The 21,362-nt window shown below is 48.3% G+C and overlaps 1 protein-coding gene across 1 annotated transcript in view; it reads right to left on the bottom strand.

Moving 5' to 3' along the window:
• Positions 1-313: 313 nt before the first annotated feature.
• LOXHD1 (lipoxygenase homology PLAT domains 1) overlaps positions 314-21,362 on the bottom strand; it is a 226,254-nt gene continuing 205,205 nt past the window's right edge. The window contains exons 38-41 of the mRNA XM_082416684.1: positions 15,933-16,103; positions 9,791-9,923; positions 8,279-8,437; positions 314-2,913 (exon numbers count right to left, since the gene is read on the bottom strand). Of these exons, the coding sequence (XP_082272810.1) occupies positions 2,433-2,913; positions 8,279-8,437; positions 9,791-9,923; positions 15,933-16,103 (944 nt within the window). The 3' untranslated portion in view covers positions 314-2,432. The remainder of the gene's footprint in view (positions 2,914-8,278; positions 8,438-9,790; positions 9,924-15,932; positions 16,104-21,362) is intronic.

Genomic DNA, 21,362 nt, shown 5'->3' with positions numbered 1-21,362 from the left:
ACGCGGCAGAAAGCGATTTTAACTTTGAGCTGAGCCTCGTCCTCCAGGTATGACAGAGGATGGAGAGCCTGAGAAAGGGGCCGTATATACGAGGGCAGGATTTTCAGAAAGAGCTGAGGGTGGGCTGGGAGTATCCCTCCCTCCCTCCCTTCCTTCCTTCCTTCCTTCCTCCCTCCCTCCCTTCCATTTGGCTGCCCTTTGCCCAAGGCTAGTGACTGGGGTTTCAGTGGGGCTATTTGGAGAGAGGGATGTGTCCAGAGAAAGCGTGGGGATGAGGGAAGGGCTGACCTGCCGCTGACGGCAGAGACAAGTGGCCTGAATGCCCAGAGTCTGTCAGAGCAAAGGATGCCAGAAGACCTCCTATTGGGTGTCTTAGATCCTAAGCAAGACAGGGTGGGGGGGTGGTGAAGGGCCTGAGATAGAACCCACCCAAGTGCTCATGGGAGGAAGGCTCCAAACAGCTGCCGGTCCAGAAAGGACACTGACCACAGTAGCGCCCCCAACAGGAAGCTGTCCTCATCACCTCTCCTCCCTCCCCCCCAGGGGTGGGAAACCGGGGTCAGCTAGAGCGGGGAACAGGAGTAAAAGGGCAAGGTGGGGACGAGAGGTGAGGCTGACCCCACACTCATACACACACATACACACGTGTGCACACTGACACACCCACACGCTCGCTCTTCACTCACTCTCGTTACCACTTGTGATAGGACTGAACTGGGGGATGGGAGGAGACTCAACTCTGAGTGGAATGTTTTGGCCTTTGTATTGGAGCCACACATTTAAATTACAGAACTGAGATGGACTTCGTGACTTTAAAGTGGTTGTTGGACGTTTTATTACCTATGAGAGTCCAGAAGAGTTATGAGGCTTGCCTTAATTTTCATCCAGGGACAAGGGAAGAACCGGCTCCAGAAAAAGATACAAATAAAGCTGTTTAATGATTACTTCTCCCCCACCCCACCCCAGCCCCCTTAAGTCCTGCTTGTTTAACATGATGGACAAACCCTTCAGTGCAGGCGCTGAATTAACTGTCTGCATTTTAACTCACGTAGTCCTCATAGTAGCCTACAGGGTTGGTATTATCATTCATCCTATTTGACAGATGAGGAAACTGAGGCCTGAGAGATGAGGCAATGTGCTCAAGCTCTCCCAGCAGGGAAAAGGAACAGCTGGGACTCAAGACTGCTTCTTGCTGCCTCCGGGCCTGTGCTTACTGCCACAGCCTCTCTCCAAGGGTCTCCGAGAGCTCAGAGCCATGAAGCCTCACCAAGTTTACACCTGTCTGGGCTAGAGGGTCCATGGTGACACAGCAGAAACCCTGGTACTGGGTACCTCCTACAGGAAGACTTCCTGGCCTGATGCACCTCTCTGCTCAGTCCCACCCCTGCCTCCGCAGGAAAATCAGAAGTCAGGGGCTGAGTTGTACTGCACTCCAGCTGTGATTGTTGATCAGGATGTGTGTGTGTGTGTGTGTGTGTGTGTGTGTATGTGCACATCTGTGCACACACATGAATATATGGTTCTCTTGCTGCCTCTCCATCAGGGTCACATCCCCCTCGAGGGCAGAGACCACATCTTCATTTTGTTCCAATCCCTTCTCAGCTTTCAGTCCACATTGCCCACAGCGAGCCATAGGTGACACGTGCTAAACACCAACGATGCCCTCCTCCCCTCCAAGCCCGGGTGCATCAGGGACCAGGCGGTTCCAGGCACTGTTCCAGGCACCTTCTTCCCCCTATTCCCTGCACCCTATCACCTGCTCAGGTCTCCGGCTCTCAACTGTGTTATCACTGGCTGGGGCAGCCAGCCGGTACTTGGCAATGCGTCCTTTGTAAAGTGACAGAAAGAATCCTGTACCTGTTCACAGGGTCATAGATCCTTCCAGCTAAAATTCTTCCTCCTGATGCTTTTCTCTGTTTGCCACTGGATTTATTGAAACTGGGAAACAGGATGCATATCTAAGTGAGCAGATGCCCAGATGAGTCCTTTGCAGGGTGTGGTTGCTAATAATTTAATTAGCCCAGCTTTTCTGGGAAAAAAGCGTTAATTAGTTTTTGCTTAAAATACATCATCTTGATGGCCTCTTCTTCCCCACTTCTATCCCCTGGGTGAAGCCCCAATTTCCCATCCACGCCTGGCAGCAAGCCTCAGCCTGGTCACTGCTATTATTGAAAAAGAAAATGCAAAAAGTTATTTTTGTGCAGCAATGGATTATGACACAGGTTGATGGATTCATCTGGATCTAGGAGACCCGAGAAGGTGGAGGACCCCACAAGCCGTTGCCCACAGTGGTCTCTGAAGGACCATGGAGCTCTGGCCCCCAGTCCCAGCTCCAGGAGGCTTTGAGGAAAGGACTACTGAAAGCCAAGGTCGGGGGTAGCGGGTGTGGTCGGGACAAGTTGATGGGACGGGGGAGCGAGGGCCTCTAGCCCTCAGACGGAAGGGAAGAGGTCTCTCCAGGTGAGCCCGTCGCCCCGCTTCTTGTCCAGCCACCTGCCGCAGGGGAAGATGGTGGCCACGCCGGTGCTGGTGTTGGTGACCTCCACCTTCTCCACCAGCCAGCCGGAGCAGTAGCCGCTGCTGTCGTGCTCCAGCCGCACCTTGCGCAGCTCGCCCAGCTCCAGTGTCTCCAGGAAGAAGCGGTCGGTGCTGCCCCTCTCAAACAGGTTGCGCATCTTCTGCTTCAGCTCCCGCTTGCCCGTGTCGCCGTTGGCCCCAAAGATGGTCACGAAGGCGTTGGCGTCGGTGCCCGCCCCTGGCTCATAGCCCGTCGTCACGATGACCTCGTACTTGACCAGCACCAGGCTTTGGACCTTGCTGGCAAAGCTCTCCGTAGTCTTGGTGACCTCAAAAACCTTGAAGTACTTCCTCTTCCTCTTGAGGGGGATGAGGCAGTCGCAGTTGAAGAAGTACCTGGAAGGTGGGGGGAATCGGGGAGGTTAGTGCGCACCAGCCAAGGCTCACGCCCTCCCCCAGGACCCTGGGCATCCACAAGTGATTCCTTCCCCAGGTGACAGGATCTTAGGGCGGGAAATGTCTGCATTAAAATGTGAAGATGGGTCTCGTTTATCTGAAAATTGACAGTGAGTGACATCTCCATATTTTTAGTTACTCCTTGATTTTCCTTTTCTTTTTCTCCTCACACTCCACATCCGATCCACCAGCAATTCCCATTGACCCCATCTTCACAATACGTCCAGAATCAGCCCACTTGAAAAAGTAGGCGCTATCTCACTCTCCGCCCTGCTGCCCCTCTCATCCAAGTCACCACCATCTTTGACCTGGAACGTGTCAGCTTCCTAACTGGTCTTCCTGCTTCTCGCTACCTATCGTGAATCCTCTCCGCAGCATCCAAGTGATCCTGTGGAGGTGTAAGCCCAAGAACGTCATCCTCCTGCTCAGAACCCTCCACTGGCTTCCCAGAATAATTAAAAATCACCACCTTACAAAGGCCTGCAAGACCTTACATGATCTGACCCTCCTCCCGGTGTTGACCTTTCTGACTTGTTGTCTGCCTTTCTCTAAGCTCACTCCACGCCAACCAGGCTGATCCCCTTGCCCCTTCAAAGGGACTGATGAATGGTTTTACCCAGTGTTGTCACCTTCAGAAGAGCTATGGGATCCAGAACAACAATCTCAGGCAAAGCCAAGTGGAAAAGTAGCTGTGAAATGTATGCTCCCAAACCCCTCGCACTTGGCTGAGTTGAACTATGAGTGTGTGTGTGTGTGTTGCGTGTGCATACACATACACGCATGTGCTCATGGACAACATAGTACAAAGGGGTGCAGAGTACTTCAGTACAACGTACTGAAGAAGCTACCACAAGCAGAAGCAAGTCCAGGGCCAAGAGAAATGGTCTTGGACCAAAAAGTCCCTTCTCTACCCCCCACCCCCAATGATAACCTCTGGGTAATGATAGTGAGTCCAATAATTACCAAGGAAGAAGTCATGGCGAGAAAACACTGCATAGGGTGTAAGGGGGCCTGGGGTCTGCCCCAGCCCTGCCACCTACTACCTATGTGACTTTGATTTTCCCATTGGCAGTGCTAGAGGTTTGGACTGAACAACTGCCATGGTTTTTTTCCCATCCAAATTGCTAATATTTTAACAGCTTTGGAAATAAGCAATCCTGGCACTGGCTAATGATTTCAGGAACGCAGCCCTGAAAGGGCGTGCCCAGTGGTGCAAAATCAATTTTTAGATGAAAATACATAACAGCAAAAAGAACTTGGTTTTCTGCATGCTCACTAAATGCCTGGGCTTTGCATTCGTGCATCTCATCAACTCCCACAACAACCCTAAGTCATACGTAGACTTTGTCTTCCCATTTCACAGAAAGGAAATGAAGGCTTGGAGAAGAGAAGTCACTGCACAAGGTGACACAGAGCTGGGGCCCAGAGACGGCCTGCCTGGCCACCTGACAAGCCAGCCATTTAAAGACACTTCACAAGAAATCATTATTCTGTCTTGAGATCTCTCTGCCCCCAACTTGTCACTTGATAAATCTAGATTGTTGTTACATACCATACTTTCTAAGAGGGAGATATAATCGCATTCTTTGCTTAAACATTCACTTAAAATGTATTTCTTTATGCAAATGCACTAATATACATAATTCTATATAAATGCAAAAATCCTATGATCATATGGGTGTTCTTCTAAATGCATTCTTTTTCTCTTCCTTTTTGCTTGGCTCTATCTCCTTTTTCTCTTTCCGTACCCCTCCTGCATCTCGCCTTCACCTCAGATAACCCATGTAACAGCTGTAGATGTATCTTGCCAAATTTCCCTCCATTTCACCCAACCCCGCACAGACCCACATAGACACAGACACATTCGGGACTTCAGTGTTCCCTTTACAAAATGGATCATATAATGCATTCTTTCCCATATCTTACTTTTCTCACTCAACAATACTTCCTGGGAATTGCTCCAAGTCTTCTGGTACATATTTAATTCGTTTTTTTTTAAAAAAAATAAATTTATTTATTTATTTTTGGCTGCGTTGGGTCTCCGTTGCTGCGCTCGGGCTTTCTCTAGTTGCAGCGAGCGGGGGCTATTCTTCATCGCGGTGCGCGGGCTTCTCACTGCCGTGGCTTCTCGTTGAGGAGCATAAGCTCTAGGCACGTGGGCTCAGTAGTTGTGGCTCACGGGCTCCAGAGTGCAGGCTCAGTAGTTGTGGTGCACAGGCTTTGTTGCTCCGCGGCATGTGGGATCTTCCCGGACCAGGGCTCGAACCTGTGTCCCCTGCATTGGCAGGCAGATTCTTAACCACTGCGCCACCAGGGAAACCTAATTTGTTGTTTTCAATGGCTGAAAAATATTCACTGGTGTAGTTATAAGGAAATGTTTCCTAATAGACGTAATTATAAGATCACCAAAATGTGGGACCTCAGGGCTTTGTGGAGTTAAGACTCCAGCTGCAGAAGAACATGCCAGGCTGTTCCCACTGGCAATGGGGGTAGGGTCATGGGCGAGAATAAAGGCAAGGCAGAGAATAACAAACAAAAAAATGAACATGTTAAAAAAACCAAGTAGAATATGATCACACTTCTGTGAACAGAGTGTGTGTGTGAGACATTAGAAATATGCCAGAGAGAACAGGGTCACCAAATGCTCAAGATGGCCATCTCTGATGGGTAGGGTTTTAGAGAATTTTTACTTTGTTTTACACACTTTTTTGCCTTATTTGAATTTTAAAATGATTATGTATTATATATGATAATGGGATAAAACAACGATTCCACATTGGGTTTTAAAAAAAGAAACAAAAGCCTCTCTGTGTGTCCTTCCACTGAGGTCCTGAGGATATTAGTGACGAAAAAGAGCTGGTCAGAAACGCTGAAGAAGAAGAGTCAGGACTGGAATCGGTTGCAACATAAAAATTTGAGATTGCTGTGTTTATGAGATTGAGATTAAATTAATTTGCATTTCATGGAAATCCAAATATTATGGTCCAACATGCTGGTTAGAAAGGAACTGTGGATCCATATACAGTGCTATTTAAGTGGCCTTTACATGGCAGAATTTAAATGTGTTCTAGAATGGTGACATGTAAATAGCCACAATGATGGAACACCCCTGTACTGTCCCCTCTCTGTATAGAGGTGATATTTTGTTGGGGGGAGGTTCTCATACACCAGGAATCACAGGCTTGAGACCAGCGCAGGTAGGTAGACTGGAGTATGACTTCTGAGAGCCCTCCAGACGAACCCCCGCCATCCTTCCCCTCCCACCGTCTCTAGAGGGCATCCAGCTCTCTTCCCTGAGAGGTGCTGGGTTATGGCCTGAGGCTACACGGCTGATCCGTGACAGCTCTAGCATCTGGGTGTCTGCACTCCCTGCACCCACTTCCCTTGGGAAGATCCCCACCCCATGGACATCCCTCCCTCCCCTTCGAGCCCAAGCACCATGCTGACAAAAGGCCACACTCTTGAGAATGTAGGAAAAGATGTTTCACTGGGAGTGGCAGATTCTTTCCACTGGATGAAAAATCCTATAACGGCCCCAAGACTGTGGGATGGGAAGTTCTTCACCCCCTTCCTCCTGACACTAGAAGGTGCCGAGTGGTGCTGAATCTTTGGCTCTCTCTCTCTCACAGCCAACACTGTGGGTTTAAAGCTAACTCAGGTGGTGACTTATTCTTGTATTGTATTGTGTTGTTTATTTTGGGCATTTGCAGAGGTGCAGTATCAGCAGCCACGCTCCTTGCCACAGGGAGACAGTTCAGGTTGCAGAAGGGGCTTTGACCTGGCCCTGGCTCGCTGGGTGAGCTGGAACTCTTCCAGGCCCCTGTATCCCAGCTCTCAAGTCCTCATCAGTATTGCTCCTAGCAGCCACACCCAGCGACTCCTACAGGATTTACTGTTGTTCTTTTCTCAAAAAGAGGAATAAATAACATTGCAGCCTGAGAGGGAAGCTGCTATGAACTGAATCCTCTCCTCCCAAATTCACATGTTGAGGCCCCTAACCCCCAAAGTGATGGTATTTGGAGATGGGGGCTTTGGGAGGTAATCAGGTTTTGATGAGGTCCTGAGGGTGGGGACCCATGATGGGATTAGTGCCCTTATAAGAAGAGGAAGAGACACCAGATCTCCCTCTCTCTTTCTCTGCCATGCGAGTACACAGTGAGCTAGGAAGAGAGGCCTCATAAGAACCCAACCCTGCTGGCACCCTGATTTCTGACTTCCAGCCTCCAGAACTATGAGAAAAGAATGCCTGTTGTTTGAGCCACCCAGTCTGTAGATTCAGTTATGGCAGCCTGAGATGGCTAAGACAGAAGTTCAAATGGGAGAACCTTTCCTGCTTAATTCCCAATGTGGAAGCTTGGTCAGAGGCAGTCAATTCCAGGGACCCTGAAGGTGGCAGGTCGAATGTGGACAGACATTTCTCTGAGAAGCTGGGCTCCTGAAGGCTGGAGCCTGAAGCTGGGACCCGCCTGGTCAGGCAGGGCTGCTGCTTCTGTCCCATGCGCTTCTTGTGAAAGGCGTTGCCAGGAGCAGGGCCAGGCCGGGAGGGGCACGAGGGGAGCTCGGAGGGGCCGGCAGTGGTTCTGGGGGGATGTCCAACTGCCTTAGTTGCTCTTTGGGCCTACCCTCCCCGAGGCATGCACTGCCCTTGGCCTCCCCTTCCTCATCTCCTGGTTCCTTCTTAGTGTCTTTCCTGCCTTCCAGAGCCTCAGGGCTCTTTCTGTCTTCCAACGTGGTTACCAAGTGGTTTTAATTAGAAAAACTGATGGCTGTGAACTGTTACCCAGGTAACTAAGACCCTTAATCCTCCAGAAATGCCTGAGTCCCCAGAAGGCCTTGGTGGGGGAAATGTAAATCTCCTTATCTGGGGTCCTCAGGGCCGGTGGGCCATGGGATTACTCCAGCTGGTCTCTACTCTGCCCACAGGAATGACGGGCTTTCACTCTGACTGGAGCAGCAGGCTTCAAAGCTGTATCTCTTTATCATTATACAGTGATAATGGGGGAAGGGAAGGAAAGACTCAGCTGTCTGGCCCTGTCTGACTGGCTCTTCTTTCCTTCCAAAGAAGCATCACTGGAGCACCCAAGGTCATCCAGTCTAGTTCCTTGCCTCTGGGGTAAGCCTCTGGTTCAGAAAGCTCCAGAACCAGTACAGCTGCCTCTTCCCTTCCTGCCTCATATGCCTCCTGAGTGAGGTGACCTCAGCCTCGAAGGGGACACCTCACACCCTCCCATCTGGTCCAGCCACAGGCCCTCCCCGCTAAGGGCGTGGCACTTCCTGGGGAAGAGGGCAGAGGCCCAGAACATACACGTTGCCATACTCCATCTCGGTGATGGTGATGGTCTTGACGTGCCAGACCAGCTCTCTCTTGGGGATGAACCGGTCCTCCCTGGCGAGGTGGCCCACGCAGAGGGAGGCAATGTCTCCCAAATAGACGCTGTCAAACTCAAATGTGTCTGTGGTCCCCCTGCAGGATGCAAAGATATGGCCAGTGAGAACTGCTCATGCCCACTGAAGGAAGTAAGCATTTACTGAGTGCCAACTGTAGCCTAAGCACTGGTCTGAAGAACAGAGATAGAATAGCAAGCAAGACCTGATGTCAGGTCTCCACTGCTTAAGGGTTCAGTCTAGTTTTGGAACAAGACAATCATAACCATTAAAAAGCCCTTCTGGCTACTTGGTCACGGAATCAATGATTGGAAATATCGGATGGTGTTGGAGGTGGGTGAGGTCCTGGGCCTTGGGCATTGGGTTGAAGAAGGTGATGAGATTCAGAGAGCAGAGGCGGGGGAAGGGAAGAGTCCTCTGATGTAGATCTGACTTGGCAAAGTCAAGGGATGGGAGCAGTGGGATTGGAGGTGCAGACATTTCTGGGGGGGAGTGCTGACTTGGCTGGGTTCAGTGAGGGAAAGGGCAGTGGAAAAGAAGGGGGAGGGGCAGTCTGCGGGGGGGTGTCAGCTCCGACCATCCCCACTCAGAGGGGGTTTGAATAGAAGGTACAGTGGGGTTATGGCAGGGGGAGACTATGTAGGCAATTCTGGAGGGAGCGGGGAGATGAAGGGGGCTTCTGAACAGTTCAGAGGTGGCTCAGATGTGCAGGAGGAGGTGAGAGTCTCCGGCGTGTGGCAGACAGCCGGGAGTGCTGAGCAGAGGCACCTGTTACACGAGACCCAATTTTGATTTTCCTATAAAGCATCTTAGAGGCTCTCCCCTCCCTCCCTCCTAAAAGTCTACGCTGTCTTACATGATCCTTTTGCATTCTTATGGGTGAATGTCTCCCTTTTCAACTGGACTGTGAGCTCCTCATCTGCACGGACACAGGATAATGTCTGTGTGATTCCCGGTCCTGCCACATAGTGGGTTTGCTTTAATTAATTTATTAACTGATTTTTGTTGTAGTTTCCATTAACTTTTTAAAAATTGAAATACATTTGACATACACTATTGTGTAAATTTAAGGTGTACAACATGTTACTTGGAAACATTTATATATTGTACTGTGATTGCCATTGTAGCCATAATTAGCACTTCTATCATATTACATAATTATCCTTTCTTTCCAGTAGTTGGAATAATATAGATTCTAGTCTCTTAGAGGGGGCTCTCTTTAAATGACAGTCCTCTCTCTTCCCTCTTCTAAATCTCCTTGTTTCATCCCTTGGAGCTAGAATGGGGTGGGTACACAGTAGGTACTCAATAAATTCTTGCTGGTTAGGCCCATTTGTATATTTATGGCCCCCACTAAAAGGGTTGGTTCTTGGGGTCGCTCTCTTACCCGCCCCACCCATCCACATTCCCCTGTGGGCACCCCTCTTCCTACTTCCTAAAGGCCCGCTGTCTAGAAGAATTTTCCACGAGAAACTCTTTGGATCGGTTCTTCCTGCCCTCCAGGATGAGCCAGACGTTCTCCCTGGTTTCGCCTCCGTTGCCGGTTTCTATGACGATCTCATAGGCTGTGGTGGAGAAGGTGAGAGAGGGTCAGCAGAGGGGAAGCAGTGCCCACCATCAGAGCAGGAGCAAACTGGCCACTCCTTGCAGGTCCTACACCTGGTCTTAGATCACAGCCTTAATGGGGGGGCGGGGCGCAGGTTAAAATCGCTACAACTGAGGCACTATAAATAGAACCTGCCTCAATTTGGGGTCTAGAGTGGTGTCCTCATTTTATTTATAGTAGCAATCTCTTTGCCTGGCAAGCATGGGAGCCACTGGAAGTGAAGGGCCAAACGCCTCTGCCTCCAGGATCCATGAGGTGGGGATGAGTTTTTGGAGAGACGCTGGGGCCTGGTTCTCAGGGATGGAAGAGTCTATGAGATGCAAAGTGGCGATGGTGTGTAAAGAGAAGGGAGGAGAGGCGGGGCCCAGCTACAGAAAGGGGAGGGGAAGATCCAGTTGCCTCGAACTTTCTGTAGCAAGCAGTCTCATTCCCTGTCTTGTCTCAGCTCTCACTCCGGTGTCATGCTCAGCATCACGACCTCCCTCCCCCGCAGTTCCCACAAGCATGTCAGCATTTGCCAAGTGTCAGGACTGGGCTAGACTCTGGGCGACACTAGAACTCATCTCTAGCCCCAGACAGAAACACCGGTTGCACCACAGGACAGAATAACCTTAAACGAAGGGCCAAAATAGCATGGGAGGGAGGGTAAAGCAGGCTCCCATTACCTCTCAAGCCTCACCTTCCAGTACTGTCTCCCTTGCTCGCTCCACTCAGCCTCCGTGCCGTTCCAGAACTGGAGGCACACTCCGGCCTTAGAGCTCTGCCTTGAGCATGTCCCCTTTCTCTCCCCACCCCAACCCATGTTGGCTTGACTCCCTCCCTCCCCTCCTTCCTCCCTACTCAGATGTCACCTTCTCACAGAGTCTGCCAGACCACCCTAACCACACTTCCTGCCTGATTTCCCCAGCGCTGGCCCTACTGAGCTCTATTATCTTCTCTTATCACCTAGTACCTTCTAACATGCTAAGGAGTTTACTTACTATTTTATCATTTATTGTATTCCCCCCTCCCACTTGAATGTAAGCTCCATGAAGGCAGGGGGTCTTCGTTTTGCTCACTTATAGATCCCAAGAGCCCAGAACAGTGCCTGGCACATAGGCACTCAATAAATATTTGTTGAGTGAACAATGAATGATTGGGCTAATCGCAGTGAGCTGCATGAAGAAGATGGCATATGAGCTTGGCCTTGAAAAAGAGCCATGATTATGATCAGCAGAAAACCGAGGGATGCTCTAGGAGGAGGCAGCAGCATAAGCAAAGATACTGAGGGGCATGAGAGGGGCTTGAAATCCACATGATCCAGCCCCACTCCCCAGGGACCAGGCTGGGATGGAGCTGGCACACAGGAGGACACAATACTTGTCTGGAGGTTTCCCTGTGCATACAGCTCTTGCTGCAGTAAGTGAATCATTGAGGATTTGGGATTCTGGATCCAAAGGGAGAGCTTGATCTCTGTGCTTTTATCTCAGAGATGTGATAAAGATAATTAGAAGGGATGGCTGTGCCTACAGCTCAGTGTAACGTCAATCCCGGCCTCTCAGCAAACTGTTGCCTTTGTGACTTCTCTCAAGTCACAGGTAGAATGAATCAGGGCAAAAATGCCCACCATAGGGGAAGAGATCCACAGCACAAGCTCTGGAAGAAGAGCGGGGCTCTGAAGGCCCAGCCGTTCACAGCCCAGGGACGTGAAATGGCTGAGCCACTGCCCGCGGCTTGAAGCCATTGCAAGGAGGCGGTGGTCCCACTGCCATTCTGCTTTCCCAGCAGCCGGTAAAGTATTGCTGCAAACCAGACACCTGTGAATTCAAAGTGGATCCTGGGCATTGTAGAGGAAATGGTTTGTCAGCGCCCAGGAGAGGAGGCAGGGAGCGCTAGGACCCTGCTTGCTCTCTACGATCAACTCAAGTGGAACATTCGAGAAGCAGCGCATGTGGACCATAAGCAATCCTCTCCTCATGGCACTGGGGAGAAGGTAGAGAAGGAAAGTGTGTAAGTGAGGACATTTAGACAGATTAGAAACAAATGTGGCCAGCTGCACCAACGGTCTTTCAATCAGCATATGTCCACCTTGGAAAGTCATTTCATCAATGGCTTGATAAAAATGTGGAAGGCATGACTCTCAGTTTTGTTTATAGGTTGCTGGGAGGAAAGGACAGAGGAGGACCAGGGACCTGAAAGAGTGGGGCCGGTAGGAGCCCAGCCTAGGAGGGGTCCGTATGAAGCTCACCCCGGGGCCAACACCCCCCAGGACCAGCCCGGCTGGAGAAAGAGGCTCAGCAGCCACCGTGCAAGTCACTCACATGAAGGGGCCACCAGCAAAGCTAGTGAATGTGGTGAATGTGGTTCAGGTGGCAGGAGAGGAGAGAGGAGATCTGGCCACTTTTGACATCTTGCCTGGGCTCTGGGCGTGGCACCCTCAGAGGGAGATGAACCAGCAACCCAGGATGCACCGAGAGGATCCAACATCCCATCAGGTGAGCAGCTCCTGAACAGACAGGTGTTTGCCTTGAGGCCAGGACTGCAGGGGCACGTGATTCCATGGAGGCGCACCAGAGGACGCCTGGGCATCTGGTGGGGGTCAGGACCTTACTGCTCCACATCGCCTTCCCCACCTCACGTTGTCAGGACCCTTCTCTGGCGAGCTCCTACCATGTGGTTTGCATGGGGCTGAGAGTCCTGGGCCTGGACAGTCAGAATTATTCCCTAAGAGACGCTCTCTTCCCTCCCACAGAAGCTGTTAAGTTAGAAGGCTGTGGGGTTGCGGATACCAGCTGCCATCTTCTCATGATGTAGAGAAAGAAACAGTTAAGAGGAAAAAGGGGACAAACATACTAAAACCATTGTAGCCTCTGGAGACAGCCAAGTCCCAGCCAGCTCCACCTGAAACTTCCAAGTTCTGGGAACCAATATGCTCCCTTTTTGCTGGAGCCAGCTTAGGGTTGGGGTTCAGGCATGTACAACCAAGGGTCCTGACCACTCCTGAAATTTTCTGTTTGACCCCATCCTATTGGGACTGCCAAGGGATAGAAACTTCAAGAACATAAATATAAAGATGATTTTTTTTTAAAACAGAGCTGCCTTGTGGAGCAGTGAGTCTTCCATCCTTGGGGAGTTGGCCATCAAGTTAGACTGTATTTGGGCTGGAAATGTTGCAGATAAGGCTGACTGAGCAGCCCTAAAAGGCTTCAAGTGAGGGTGGATAAGAAGGAGGAGGGCTGTAAAGAGGGAGACATTGGTCTCGTTGGAGGATGTTCCAGAGAGAGAGAGATTTTTGTCCTCCCAGGTGTGCATGTGTGTATGCATGTGTGTGTGTGTGTGTGCATGCATGAGGGTGTGCATGTATGTGTGTGTGCTGTGTGTATGTGTATGCACATATGAGCATGTGATCCTACTGCTCAGGACTTAGCCTGGATTGATTACAACAAAATCTCTGGGGTGAGACTCAGACATCAGTATTATTTGAAGGCTGCCAATGGTTTTCAGCTTTGCCTGCACATTGGAATCACCTGCAGAAGCAGATGCTTGCAGAGGATGGGGAGCAGCTTCAGGAACTGCTAACAAGAGTTGGAGGTGAAGGCAGAAAACAGGAGGCTAAACAAGGTGGGGCAATGGATCCGTCTGGAGTACCAGCCAGGCCCAATAAGGCTGCGGTGGTGCGATGAGTCCTGGTCTAGGAATCAGGATATATGCGTCCTAATAGCTATGGTTGGCCTTAGACATGTCACTTCACCTTCTGGTTTTTGGCTTTCCTTACCTATGATATAGAGGGGTGAATTTGCCCCCTATCTAGCTCATAGGGTGGGAGTGGGGTGGCGAGGACCCGGTGAGAGCAGGGGATGTGTGGAATGCTTTCCCACACGTGAAGCTCTGTTCAAGTATGAGAGCATGTTTATTCTCACAAGCCAAGTGCCCAGAGGTGCCCCTGGGGACACAGACACAGAATGTAAGTGCCATGAGGGCAGGGTCTCTGCTTTATTCATTAGTGTGTCCCCAGAACCCACACTAGGCCGTGGCACTTAGTAGGTTTTCAATAAGTATTTGCCAAGTGGTTAAATAAAATTAGCTGAGGGTTGAAATGATTGGCTTGAACTGCGTCCCTGGCTCTCCCCAGGATAAGCCTCCATCTTAGGACATGGGTGTCACTGTCTGTCCCCCTGTGGGCAGCCTAGAGGGTGCCACTCTGCCCTCTGCAGGCTCCTAGTAAAGACGGACTGATCCAGGCCATCTCCTGGGCTCTGTGTCCCTGCCCTCCCATCTCTGGCCCACACACATCCTTCTGGAAATAATGCAAGTGCCGCTTTCCCGCTGCCAATCTCCCTGCCAACCCAAATCCCGTAGGTCTTAGCAGCTGTTTGGCAGGAAATCTGGGAAGGAAGCTCAGTGGTTATTCTCCCAGCCTCACGAATCTCTTCTCCCCTGAACACCAATGGCCCAAGGAGCCTCTATTGCTCGTGTTGGCATTTGTATATTCGCCTCTCCCTCTAATGAGATTGTGAGGCTCTAAGGAAAACGACTGACGGCATCTTCTTCCATTTGCTGAGCACTAACGACTTGTGCACCTACTACGTCCCAAAGCCTAGAGAGCTGCAGAGGGCTACAGACATGAGTGATTTTGTCCTCGACCTTTGGAAGCTTACAGTTGTGTAGGGAGAACTACACATGGACAAAGGTCAACACAAATAAACAAGAAATCACAAAGCAGTGTGCATCGCACTTAGCATCTAAAATAAACCTGGGCTCCCAGTAACTTCCCAGTAAGTGTAATTACAGAAGCTGAGAGTTCACCCTCTGAATTAGGGCAGGAATCCCCATGCAGTAAAGCTGACAGATGAGTAGTTGGCCCTTGTTTGAATGCTCCCAGGGACATCAGTGTTCACTACCTCTCGAAGTAGCTAAGTCCATCATTGGGTAGTTTGGACGGCATGGTGGAGAAGGCTGAGTGGCTTTCCACCAAGGATCCATGCTTCCCTTGCCACGTGGTGTACAGTGCTTGCCAGGGAGTGACTGTCCAGCCAGGTATGGCATTACCCAGATGCCTTTCCATCTAGGTGGAGCTGCATGACTAATAGAATGTGACTTAATATAAGAAGGTAGGGGAGTGTGCCTTCTCCATGCTCTCTTCCCTCTTCAAGGAATGTGGGAGTCACGTGTTGAAAATGTCAGACAGATGAGAAGAGCTTGGGTCCCTGAATCACAGTGTGGAAGGCCTCTTGCCAAACACTCGCACTGGACAGTTTATTACGTGAGTGAGAAACAAATTTTGTTGTATTTAGCCATTGAGATTTGGGGGTTTATGTCTTCATGCAGCTAGTGTTACCTTAATAGCTAAGGTTGGAAAATCCTTCCTTCACATCAGGCTGTGCTATTGATAAGCCTTTGTCAAATCTGTTGGACGCCGATACTAGCATCCGTATGAAAGAAACACTCCCCTGGTCCTGGATGGCCATCCACCTTAGGGACCAATTACTCTTTCCCTTTAAACATCCCCTGAGGAAGGAACCAAAGAGAAAGTGATTGGTGGAGAAGCTGGCTGCCCTGCCCATTCTGTTTCTGGGAAGGCTTGATTTGGTGGCTGTTGTCATAGACATCAGTTGGAGAGAGTCCATGACAAAAAAATAAACAAGAGGGAGCATCACATCAAACTGCCCAGCCCAGCCCAGCCCTCAGGGCAGAGTAAGCTTGTCCCCTGTGGGTTTCCCTCTACCTAATTAGTCCCTGTGATTTGGGACCATGAGCTGGTACCAGTATCTTGGCTGTTCCAGGTCCACGAAACAACATTTAGGGTGCTTACTTATGTACCTCTCCAATATTATTTCCTTCATTGGGCATCTGATTCCCCTGCAGCTGTAAGGGTTCCTTCTTTAGATTTTCCAACATTGTTCCCACCTCCCTCCTGAGCTAACTCTCGTTTAACTGAAGATTCAGCCCAGGCTGAATCTAAGCAGGGCCCACCGGTCTCCCCACGTACTGGTCTCCTCCAGCTCATCGTGGATCTCATTGTTGGCACAGGCAAAGTCGCGGACCGTCTGCCTGTCGCCCTCATTCTTGGAGAGCCAGCAGTCACATTGGAAACGGAAGGTCTCATCACGGGAATTGTCCTTCACGTCGACATAGCTCAGGTGCCAGCCAGGAAATATCCCTGTAGGAAAGAGACATGGAGACTGGGAGCTGAACGTGCTCTCTCTCCCTCCCCTATTAGACTTCCACTCCCCCTGCCCACTGGCTGTGTGGCCCTGGACAAGTTCTCTGTCCTCCTGGGCCTTTGTCTACTTGTTGATGAAATGAAGGGTTGGGTTAGATTATCTCTGAGACACTTCTAGCCCAGAGGCTATAATTCTCTTGCAAAATCCTTAACTTGGGTTCATGAACTCTTAGAGGGTCCGTGTATGTCATTTAATATGTATATGCCCATAGTATGTCCACAAGGTAACCCTACAAGGAAGGCATGTATATATTCTATTCTCACATCTTGCCTTCTCGTGCCACCTGGGGCCATGGGGGAGTCCCACTGTCCCCACCAAAAAGCCATTCTCTAGGATCAGACACTGCTCAAAGCAACAACTCTAGATCTTGCCATTGGTCTCAAGGGTTATAAACACAAAGAGACACACAAAGATGGACACACACTTCCAGTTGCCCAGTCCACAGGGAGTAGATATTAAGGCTCACGGGCAGAGCATACATACTGGCAGTCCTAGTATAGCTTCATTCCCAGTGTAAAAAGTACTTCATATGTTTTAAAACATAGATCTTTACTGAAAGTGGAAAACAGCGAGTCCTAAAACAAGTTAAATTTTAAAATAGTTCTGTCGAGTTAAAAAGTGGTGAGTTATTTTATCAACAAAATTTTTTTGGCATGCATATTTTAAGTTTTATTTAAATTCAAAATGTAAATAACAAATGGTTAGTAATAAATTGAAATAACAGAATCCGAAGCAAGATATCTGGATTCATACCCAGAGCTGCCGTATACATGCTATGTGACCTTGGGCAAGTTACTCCACCTCCCTGTTCCTCATCTTTTCAGAATCACATAGAATATAAGTTCAAAAAGATTAAGAAATGATGTAAAATATTTGACTAGTAACAGTCTGGGTATTCGTTTAAGTGGATAAATGTGGGCATCAAACTGCTCGAGTGTTTACATTCTGTTAGAGACACTTAAGGTGCTTTATTTTAAAATGTCAGTATTTATGATAAACTTTTTTTTTTAATTTTATTTATTTATTTATTTATGGCTGTGTTGGGTCTTCGTTTCTGTGCGAGGGCTTTCTCTAGTTGCGGCAAGTGGGGGCCACTCTTCATTGCGGCGCGCGGGCCTCTCACTATCGCGGCCTCTCTTGTTGCGGAGCACAGGCTCTAGACACGCAGGCTCAGCAATTGTGGCTCAAGGGCCTAGTTGCTCCGCGGCATGTGGGATCCTCCCAGACCAGGGCTCGAACCTGTGTCCCCTGCATTGGCAGGCAGATTCTCAACCACTGCGCCACCAGGGAAGCCCATGATAAACTTTTTAAAACTCAATAAATATATTTACTTTCCTGCATTAGGACCAGTTCCATCTGTAAGTTTGTAAATTGGTTGCTTTCTGAGATGATTCCTGATACTATCATACACTAATTAAACTGCTTAATAAGGTTCGAAGTATTCAGTCTAGAGATGGTGCATGTCAGACCCATGGAAGCAGTCCTAACAGGCTTCGAGAGCAGAACGTAGGAAGGAAGAGGGAGTGAAGAGGGAGGCAGAGGAAGAGAAGACAAATCGTTGGTCCTGTTGGAAGATGTCCCAGTGGAAGACATTCTTTGCTCTCCCCCAACCCCCTACCCTGTGTGTGTGTGTGTGTGTGTGTGTGTGTGTGTGTGTGTGTGAGAGAGACAGAGAATCTGAATGAGGTGATTCCCTGTCCAGGCCTTACCCAAGTCAACTACTACAGGATCTCTGGAGCGTGACCCAGGCATCAACAGTCTTTAAAGCTTCCCAGGTGATTCCAATGTGTAGCCAAGGCTGAGAACTTGAGCCTGCATCGCAATTACCTGGAGGGCTTTGTTAAAACAGATAACTGGGCCCCACCCCCAGAGATTCTGGTTCAGTAGGTTTGTAGTGGGGTCCAGGAATTTCTTTCTCTAACCAGTTCTCAGTGCTGCTGGTTCTGCTGGTCCCAGAGCCACACCTTGGCTTAATGTAACAGAGTCATCTCTTCTCCTCCAGGATGATGGTCTTTCTATGATATCATGGCAGTAATGATCAATGGGAGTCAATGAGAATTTTGTGTTAGTGTGTGCATGAGTGTGTGTGAGTGTTAGTGGAGGGGGATGACATTAACCGGAGAGGTGGGTCATCATGAGATCACTTCTGTTGCTGGAATGCACTCTTCACCCTGCTCTACATCCTGGGCAGGTTTGACTCCTGAATTACACTTCCTGAGCTCCAGGCAGGGTGGTGACAGAGGAAAGCAGTGGGCTGATGGGAAGGGTGGATTCTGGGCTGGCTTTGACTTTATCCACAGGCAATCCAGTGCCCCAGTGTGTGGCTGAAGACAACCAGAGGAGGAGCCTACCTGGCCCGGGTTGCCCTGCTGCTTCTTGGCAGGTTGCTCCCTTCCCTCTGCATCCCCCTGTCCTCTCTCCTCTGAAAGCATGGCATTGTCTCACCCCATCCCCAGTTCTCTTTTCAAGTTTGATTCTGCAAAGAAACTTCTTCCATGGTAAATAGCAGGCTAACCCCAACCATTCTGAGATAAAGAAGCTTCATTCTCAGCTTCATGCTCACTGCGTATTTAGTTGCCTTGTTTTGGAAATGTTGGATGTGATTAACAGGGATCCTACCACAACTTTCTAGACTAATAACCTATCAAACATGGGAACAGGCAGCTCTGGGCGGGCTGATGCCATGTGGCTGGGTTCTGCTGGTGAAGACACCAGAGAAGTTGACAGACCCACAGTTATAGCATGGCTAGTTGTGTGTCCAGCACTACCTGGATGGTCTCCACCATAGACCAATAGGGAACCATCTGAATCGCACCATTAGAGAATCCATTTCTTTACAAAGTCTCCTCTTTTAGAGTCCTACTTTATTTTTTTACACAAATATAGCAAACACTCCACACTGCCTGACATCTTACCTTTTCACTTACAGTCTATATCAGTACATAAATATCTGCCCATCCTTTTTCACAGTTGCATGGTATTCCATTGTATGCACACAAAAGAAATTTTCTACCTTGTTCTTATTGATGGATAATTAGTTGCTAACCAGACTTTTACTTCTATATGCAATGGTATAATTACTATACTTCTACATGCATCATAGTGATCTTTTAAAATCATAAATCGGATTTTGTGACTTCTCCATAGAAAACCCTTCAATGGCTTCCCAGCACTCTCAGAATAAAATACAAACAGCTCACTAACAACTCTAAGAATCGACATGACTTTGTCCCTTTCCATTCTGATTTCATTTCATACTACTTGCAATTTTACTTACTATATTTCACTTACACTGGCCTTTTGGTACCTTAATATATGAAATCCAGTCTTGCCTTAGAAACTTTGTGTATACTTTTTTGTCTGCTTGGAACCATATACCCCAGGCTCTGAATGCCCATAGTGTTTCATCACTGAGGCGTCAGATCAAATGTCCTGTCTTTGGGAAGACCTTTCCTAACCACACTATTTGCAGAGGTTTCCTCATCCTCAATTACTTGCCATCACATCAACATGTACCCATTTCACAATCTGAAATAATTTTGTTTTTATTTCCTTGCACATTGTCTATATATTGTCTATCTTTTACTAGGTTGTAAGCCTCATGAAAGCAGGGGTCTTGCCTGATATATCCACCACTATATTTTAGTGCCTAGAGCAATGCTTAGCACATTATTCAACAAATGTTTATTGAATGCATGAGTGTGCACTATTAGTGAATAGGGAAGAACAAGGAAGAAGGACACTGGTGGTAACATTCTGTGAGTCGAGGGGGAAAATAATTCAAAGCCCCACCAGGAAGCAGTGGCCTGCGCTAGTAGAATTGATTATTTTATCCCAAATGTCCTAAGGTTTACTATAAGAAAAAAGCTTAAAAACTGAATGAGCATGGGGTCCCAATCTTTCCAGCCAGGAGAGGGCAGATTCTGAATGGGAGCGAGACTGACTGTTACATGCTTCCTGGATTTCATCATGCCATCTACTACCTGCGATTCCTCAGTGGCCTTCCATACCTGATGGGAAAAAAGGGCCCAATTCTGTGTTTTCATATGTAGGGCTTTCTTCACCCTGTCTCTATGCACTTCATTCCTTACCTCAAAAAGGAAGACCCCTAATGCAAATCCTCCACCCCAGTTAGATAGATTTATTCAGCACCACTTTAGCATTTCCTTCCTCTTCCTTAAGGCTCCAAGCTATTTCCCTGCCCTAAATTCCCACCTATCCTCTGGACAACTTAGGCCCCACCTCCTCCATGAAACCCTCCAAACTCCCCAGTCCCATAGCATTCATCATCTGTCCATTCACTTGGCTATGAACACAGATGGCTTGGGAAATCTTTGCTATTGAGGTCATGAACATGAACTAACTCTTTTATGGTGATTTTATGTTGTGTGTCTGACTTCTCCAGTTAGATTTTTTTTTTTAAACATCTTTATTGAAGTATAATTGCTTTACAATGGTGTGTTAGTTTCTGCTTTATAACAAAGTGAATCAGTTATACATATACATATGTTCCCATATCTCTTCCCTCTTGCATCTCCCTCCCTCCCACCCTCCCTATCCAGTTAGATTTTAAGGTGTGGGAACCAGGTCTTATGACTTCTTGATTGCATCACAGGGATATTGACTTAATGCTCAATAAACATAGAATTGATAAATTATATTTACTTTCTATAGTGAACTCTCAGGTTTTTTTTTTTTTTTTGTCAAGCTAAGGTCCATGTGAGTAAACAAAATTTCTTAAACAAGATAAATAGATGGTTTGAAATGAGATATGGAACCATCACAGTCCTAGCTATTAAAGAATACAAGAATCTAGCTATTATTCTTCCACAGACACTTTCACATGTACATCATCCAAACTAGGATGCCCAGAATGACATGCATGGATTCGGCAAATCTGGACTGCATTCTCAGTACACCCACCATACTGAACGTATTATAATATCTCCATGCCTCAGTTTCCTTACTTGAGCAATGTGACTGGGTTAAAGTACGTGATTTCTGTGATCCTTTATATTTCTATGAACTTATATTATTCAAAAGAAAATATATAAATTCATTCTGTGATAAAAAAAATTCTTCATCAGAGTTTTCAGAGGAAGCAAGCAAGAAGAACAAGATGAATTAGAAAATAAACACTCTGTTATAATTTGTTCAGTGTTGTAAAAGCTATCTGGGTAATTGGAATTAAGGGG

The sequence above is a fragment of the Balaenoptera physalus genome (assembly GCF_965194825.1).
Source record: "Balaenoptera physalus genome assembly, chromosome: 12".
Classification (NCBI taxonomy): domain Eukaryota; kingdom Metazoa; phylum Chordata; class Mammalia; order Artiodactyla; family Balaenopteridae; genus Balaenoptera; species Balaenoptera physalus.
The sequence above is the reverse complement of the archived record's forward strand: the minus strand, read 5'-3'. Positions and strand labels throughout refer to the sequence as shown.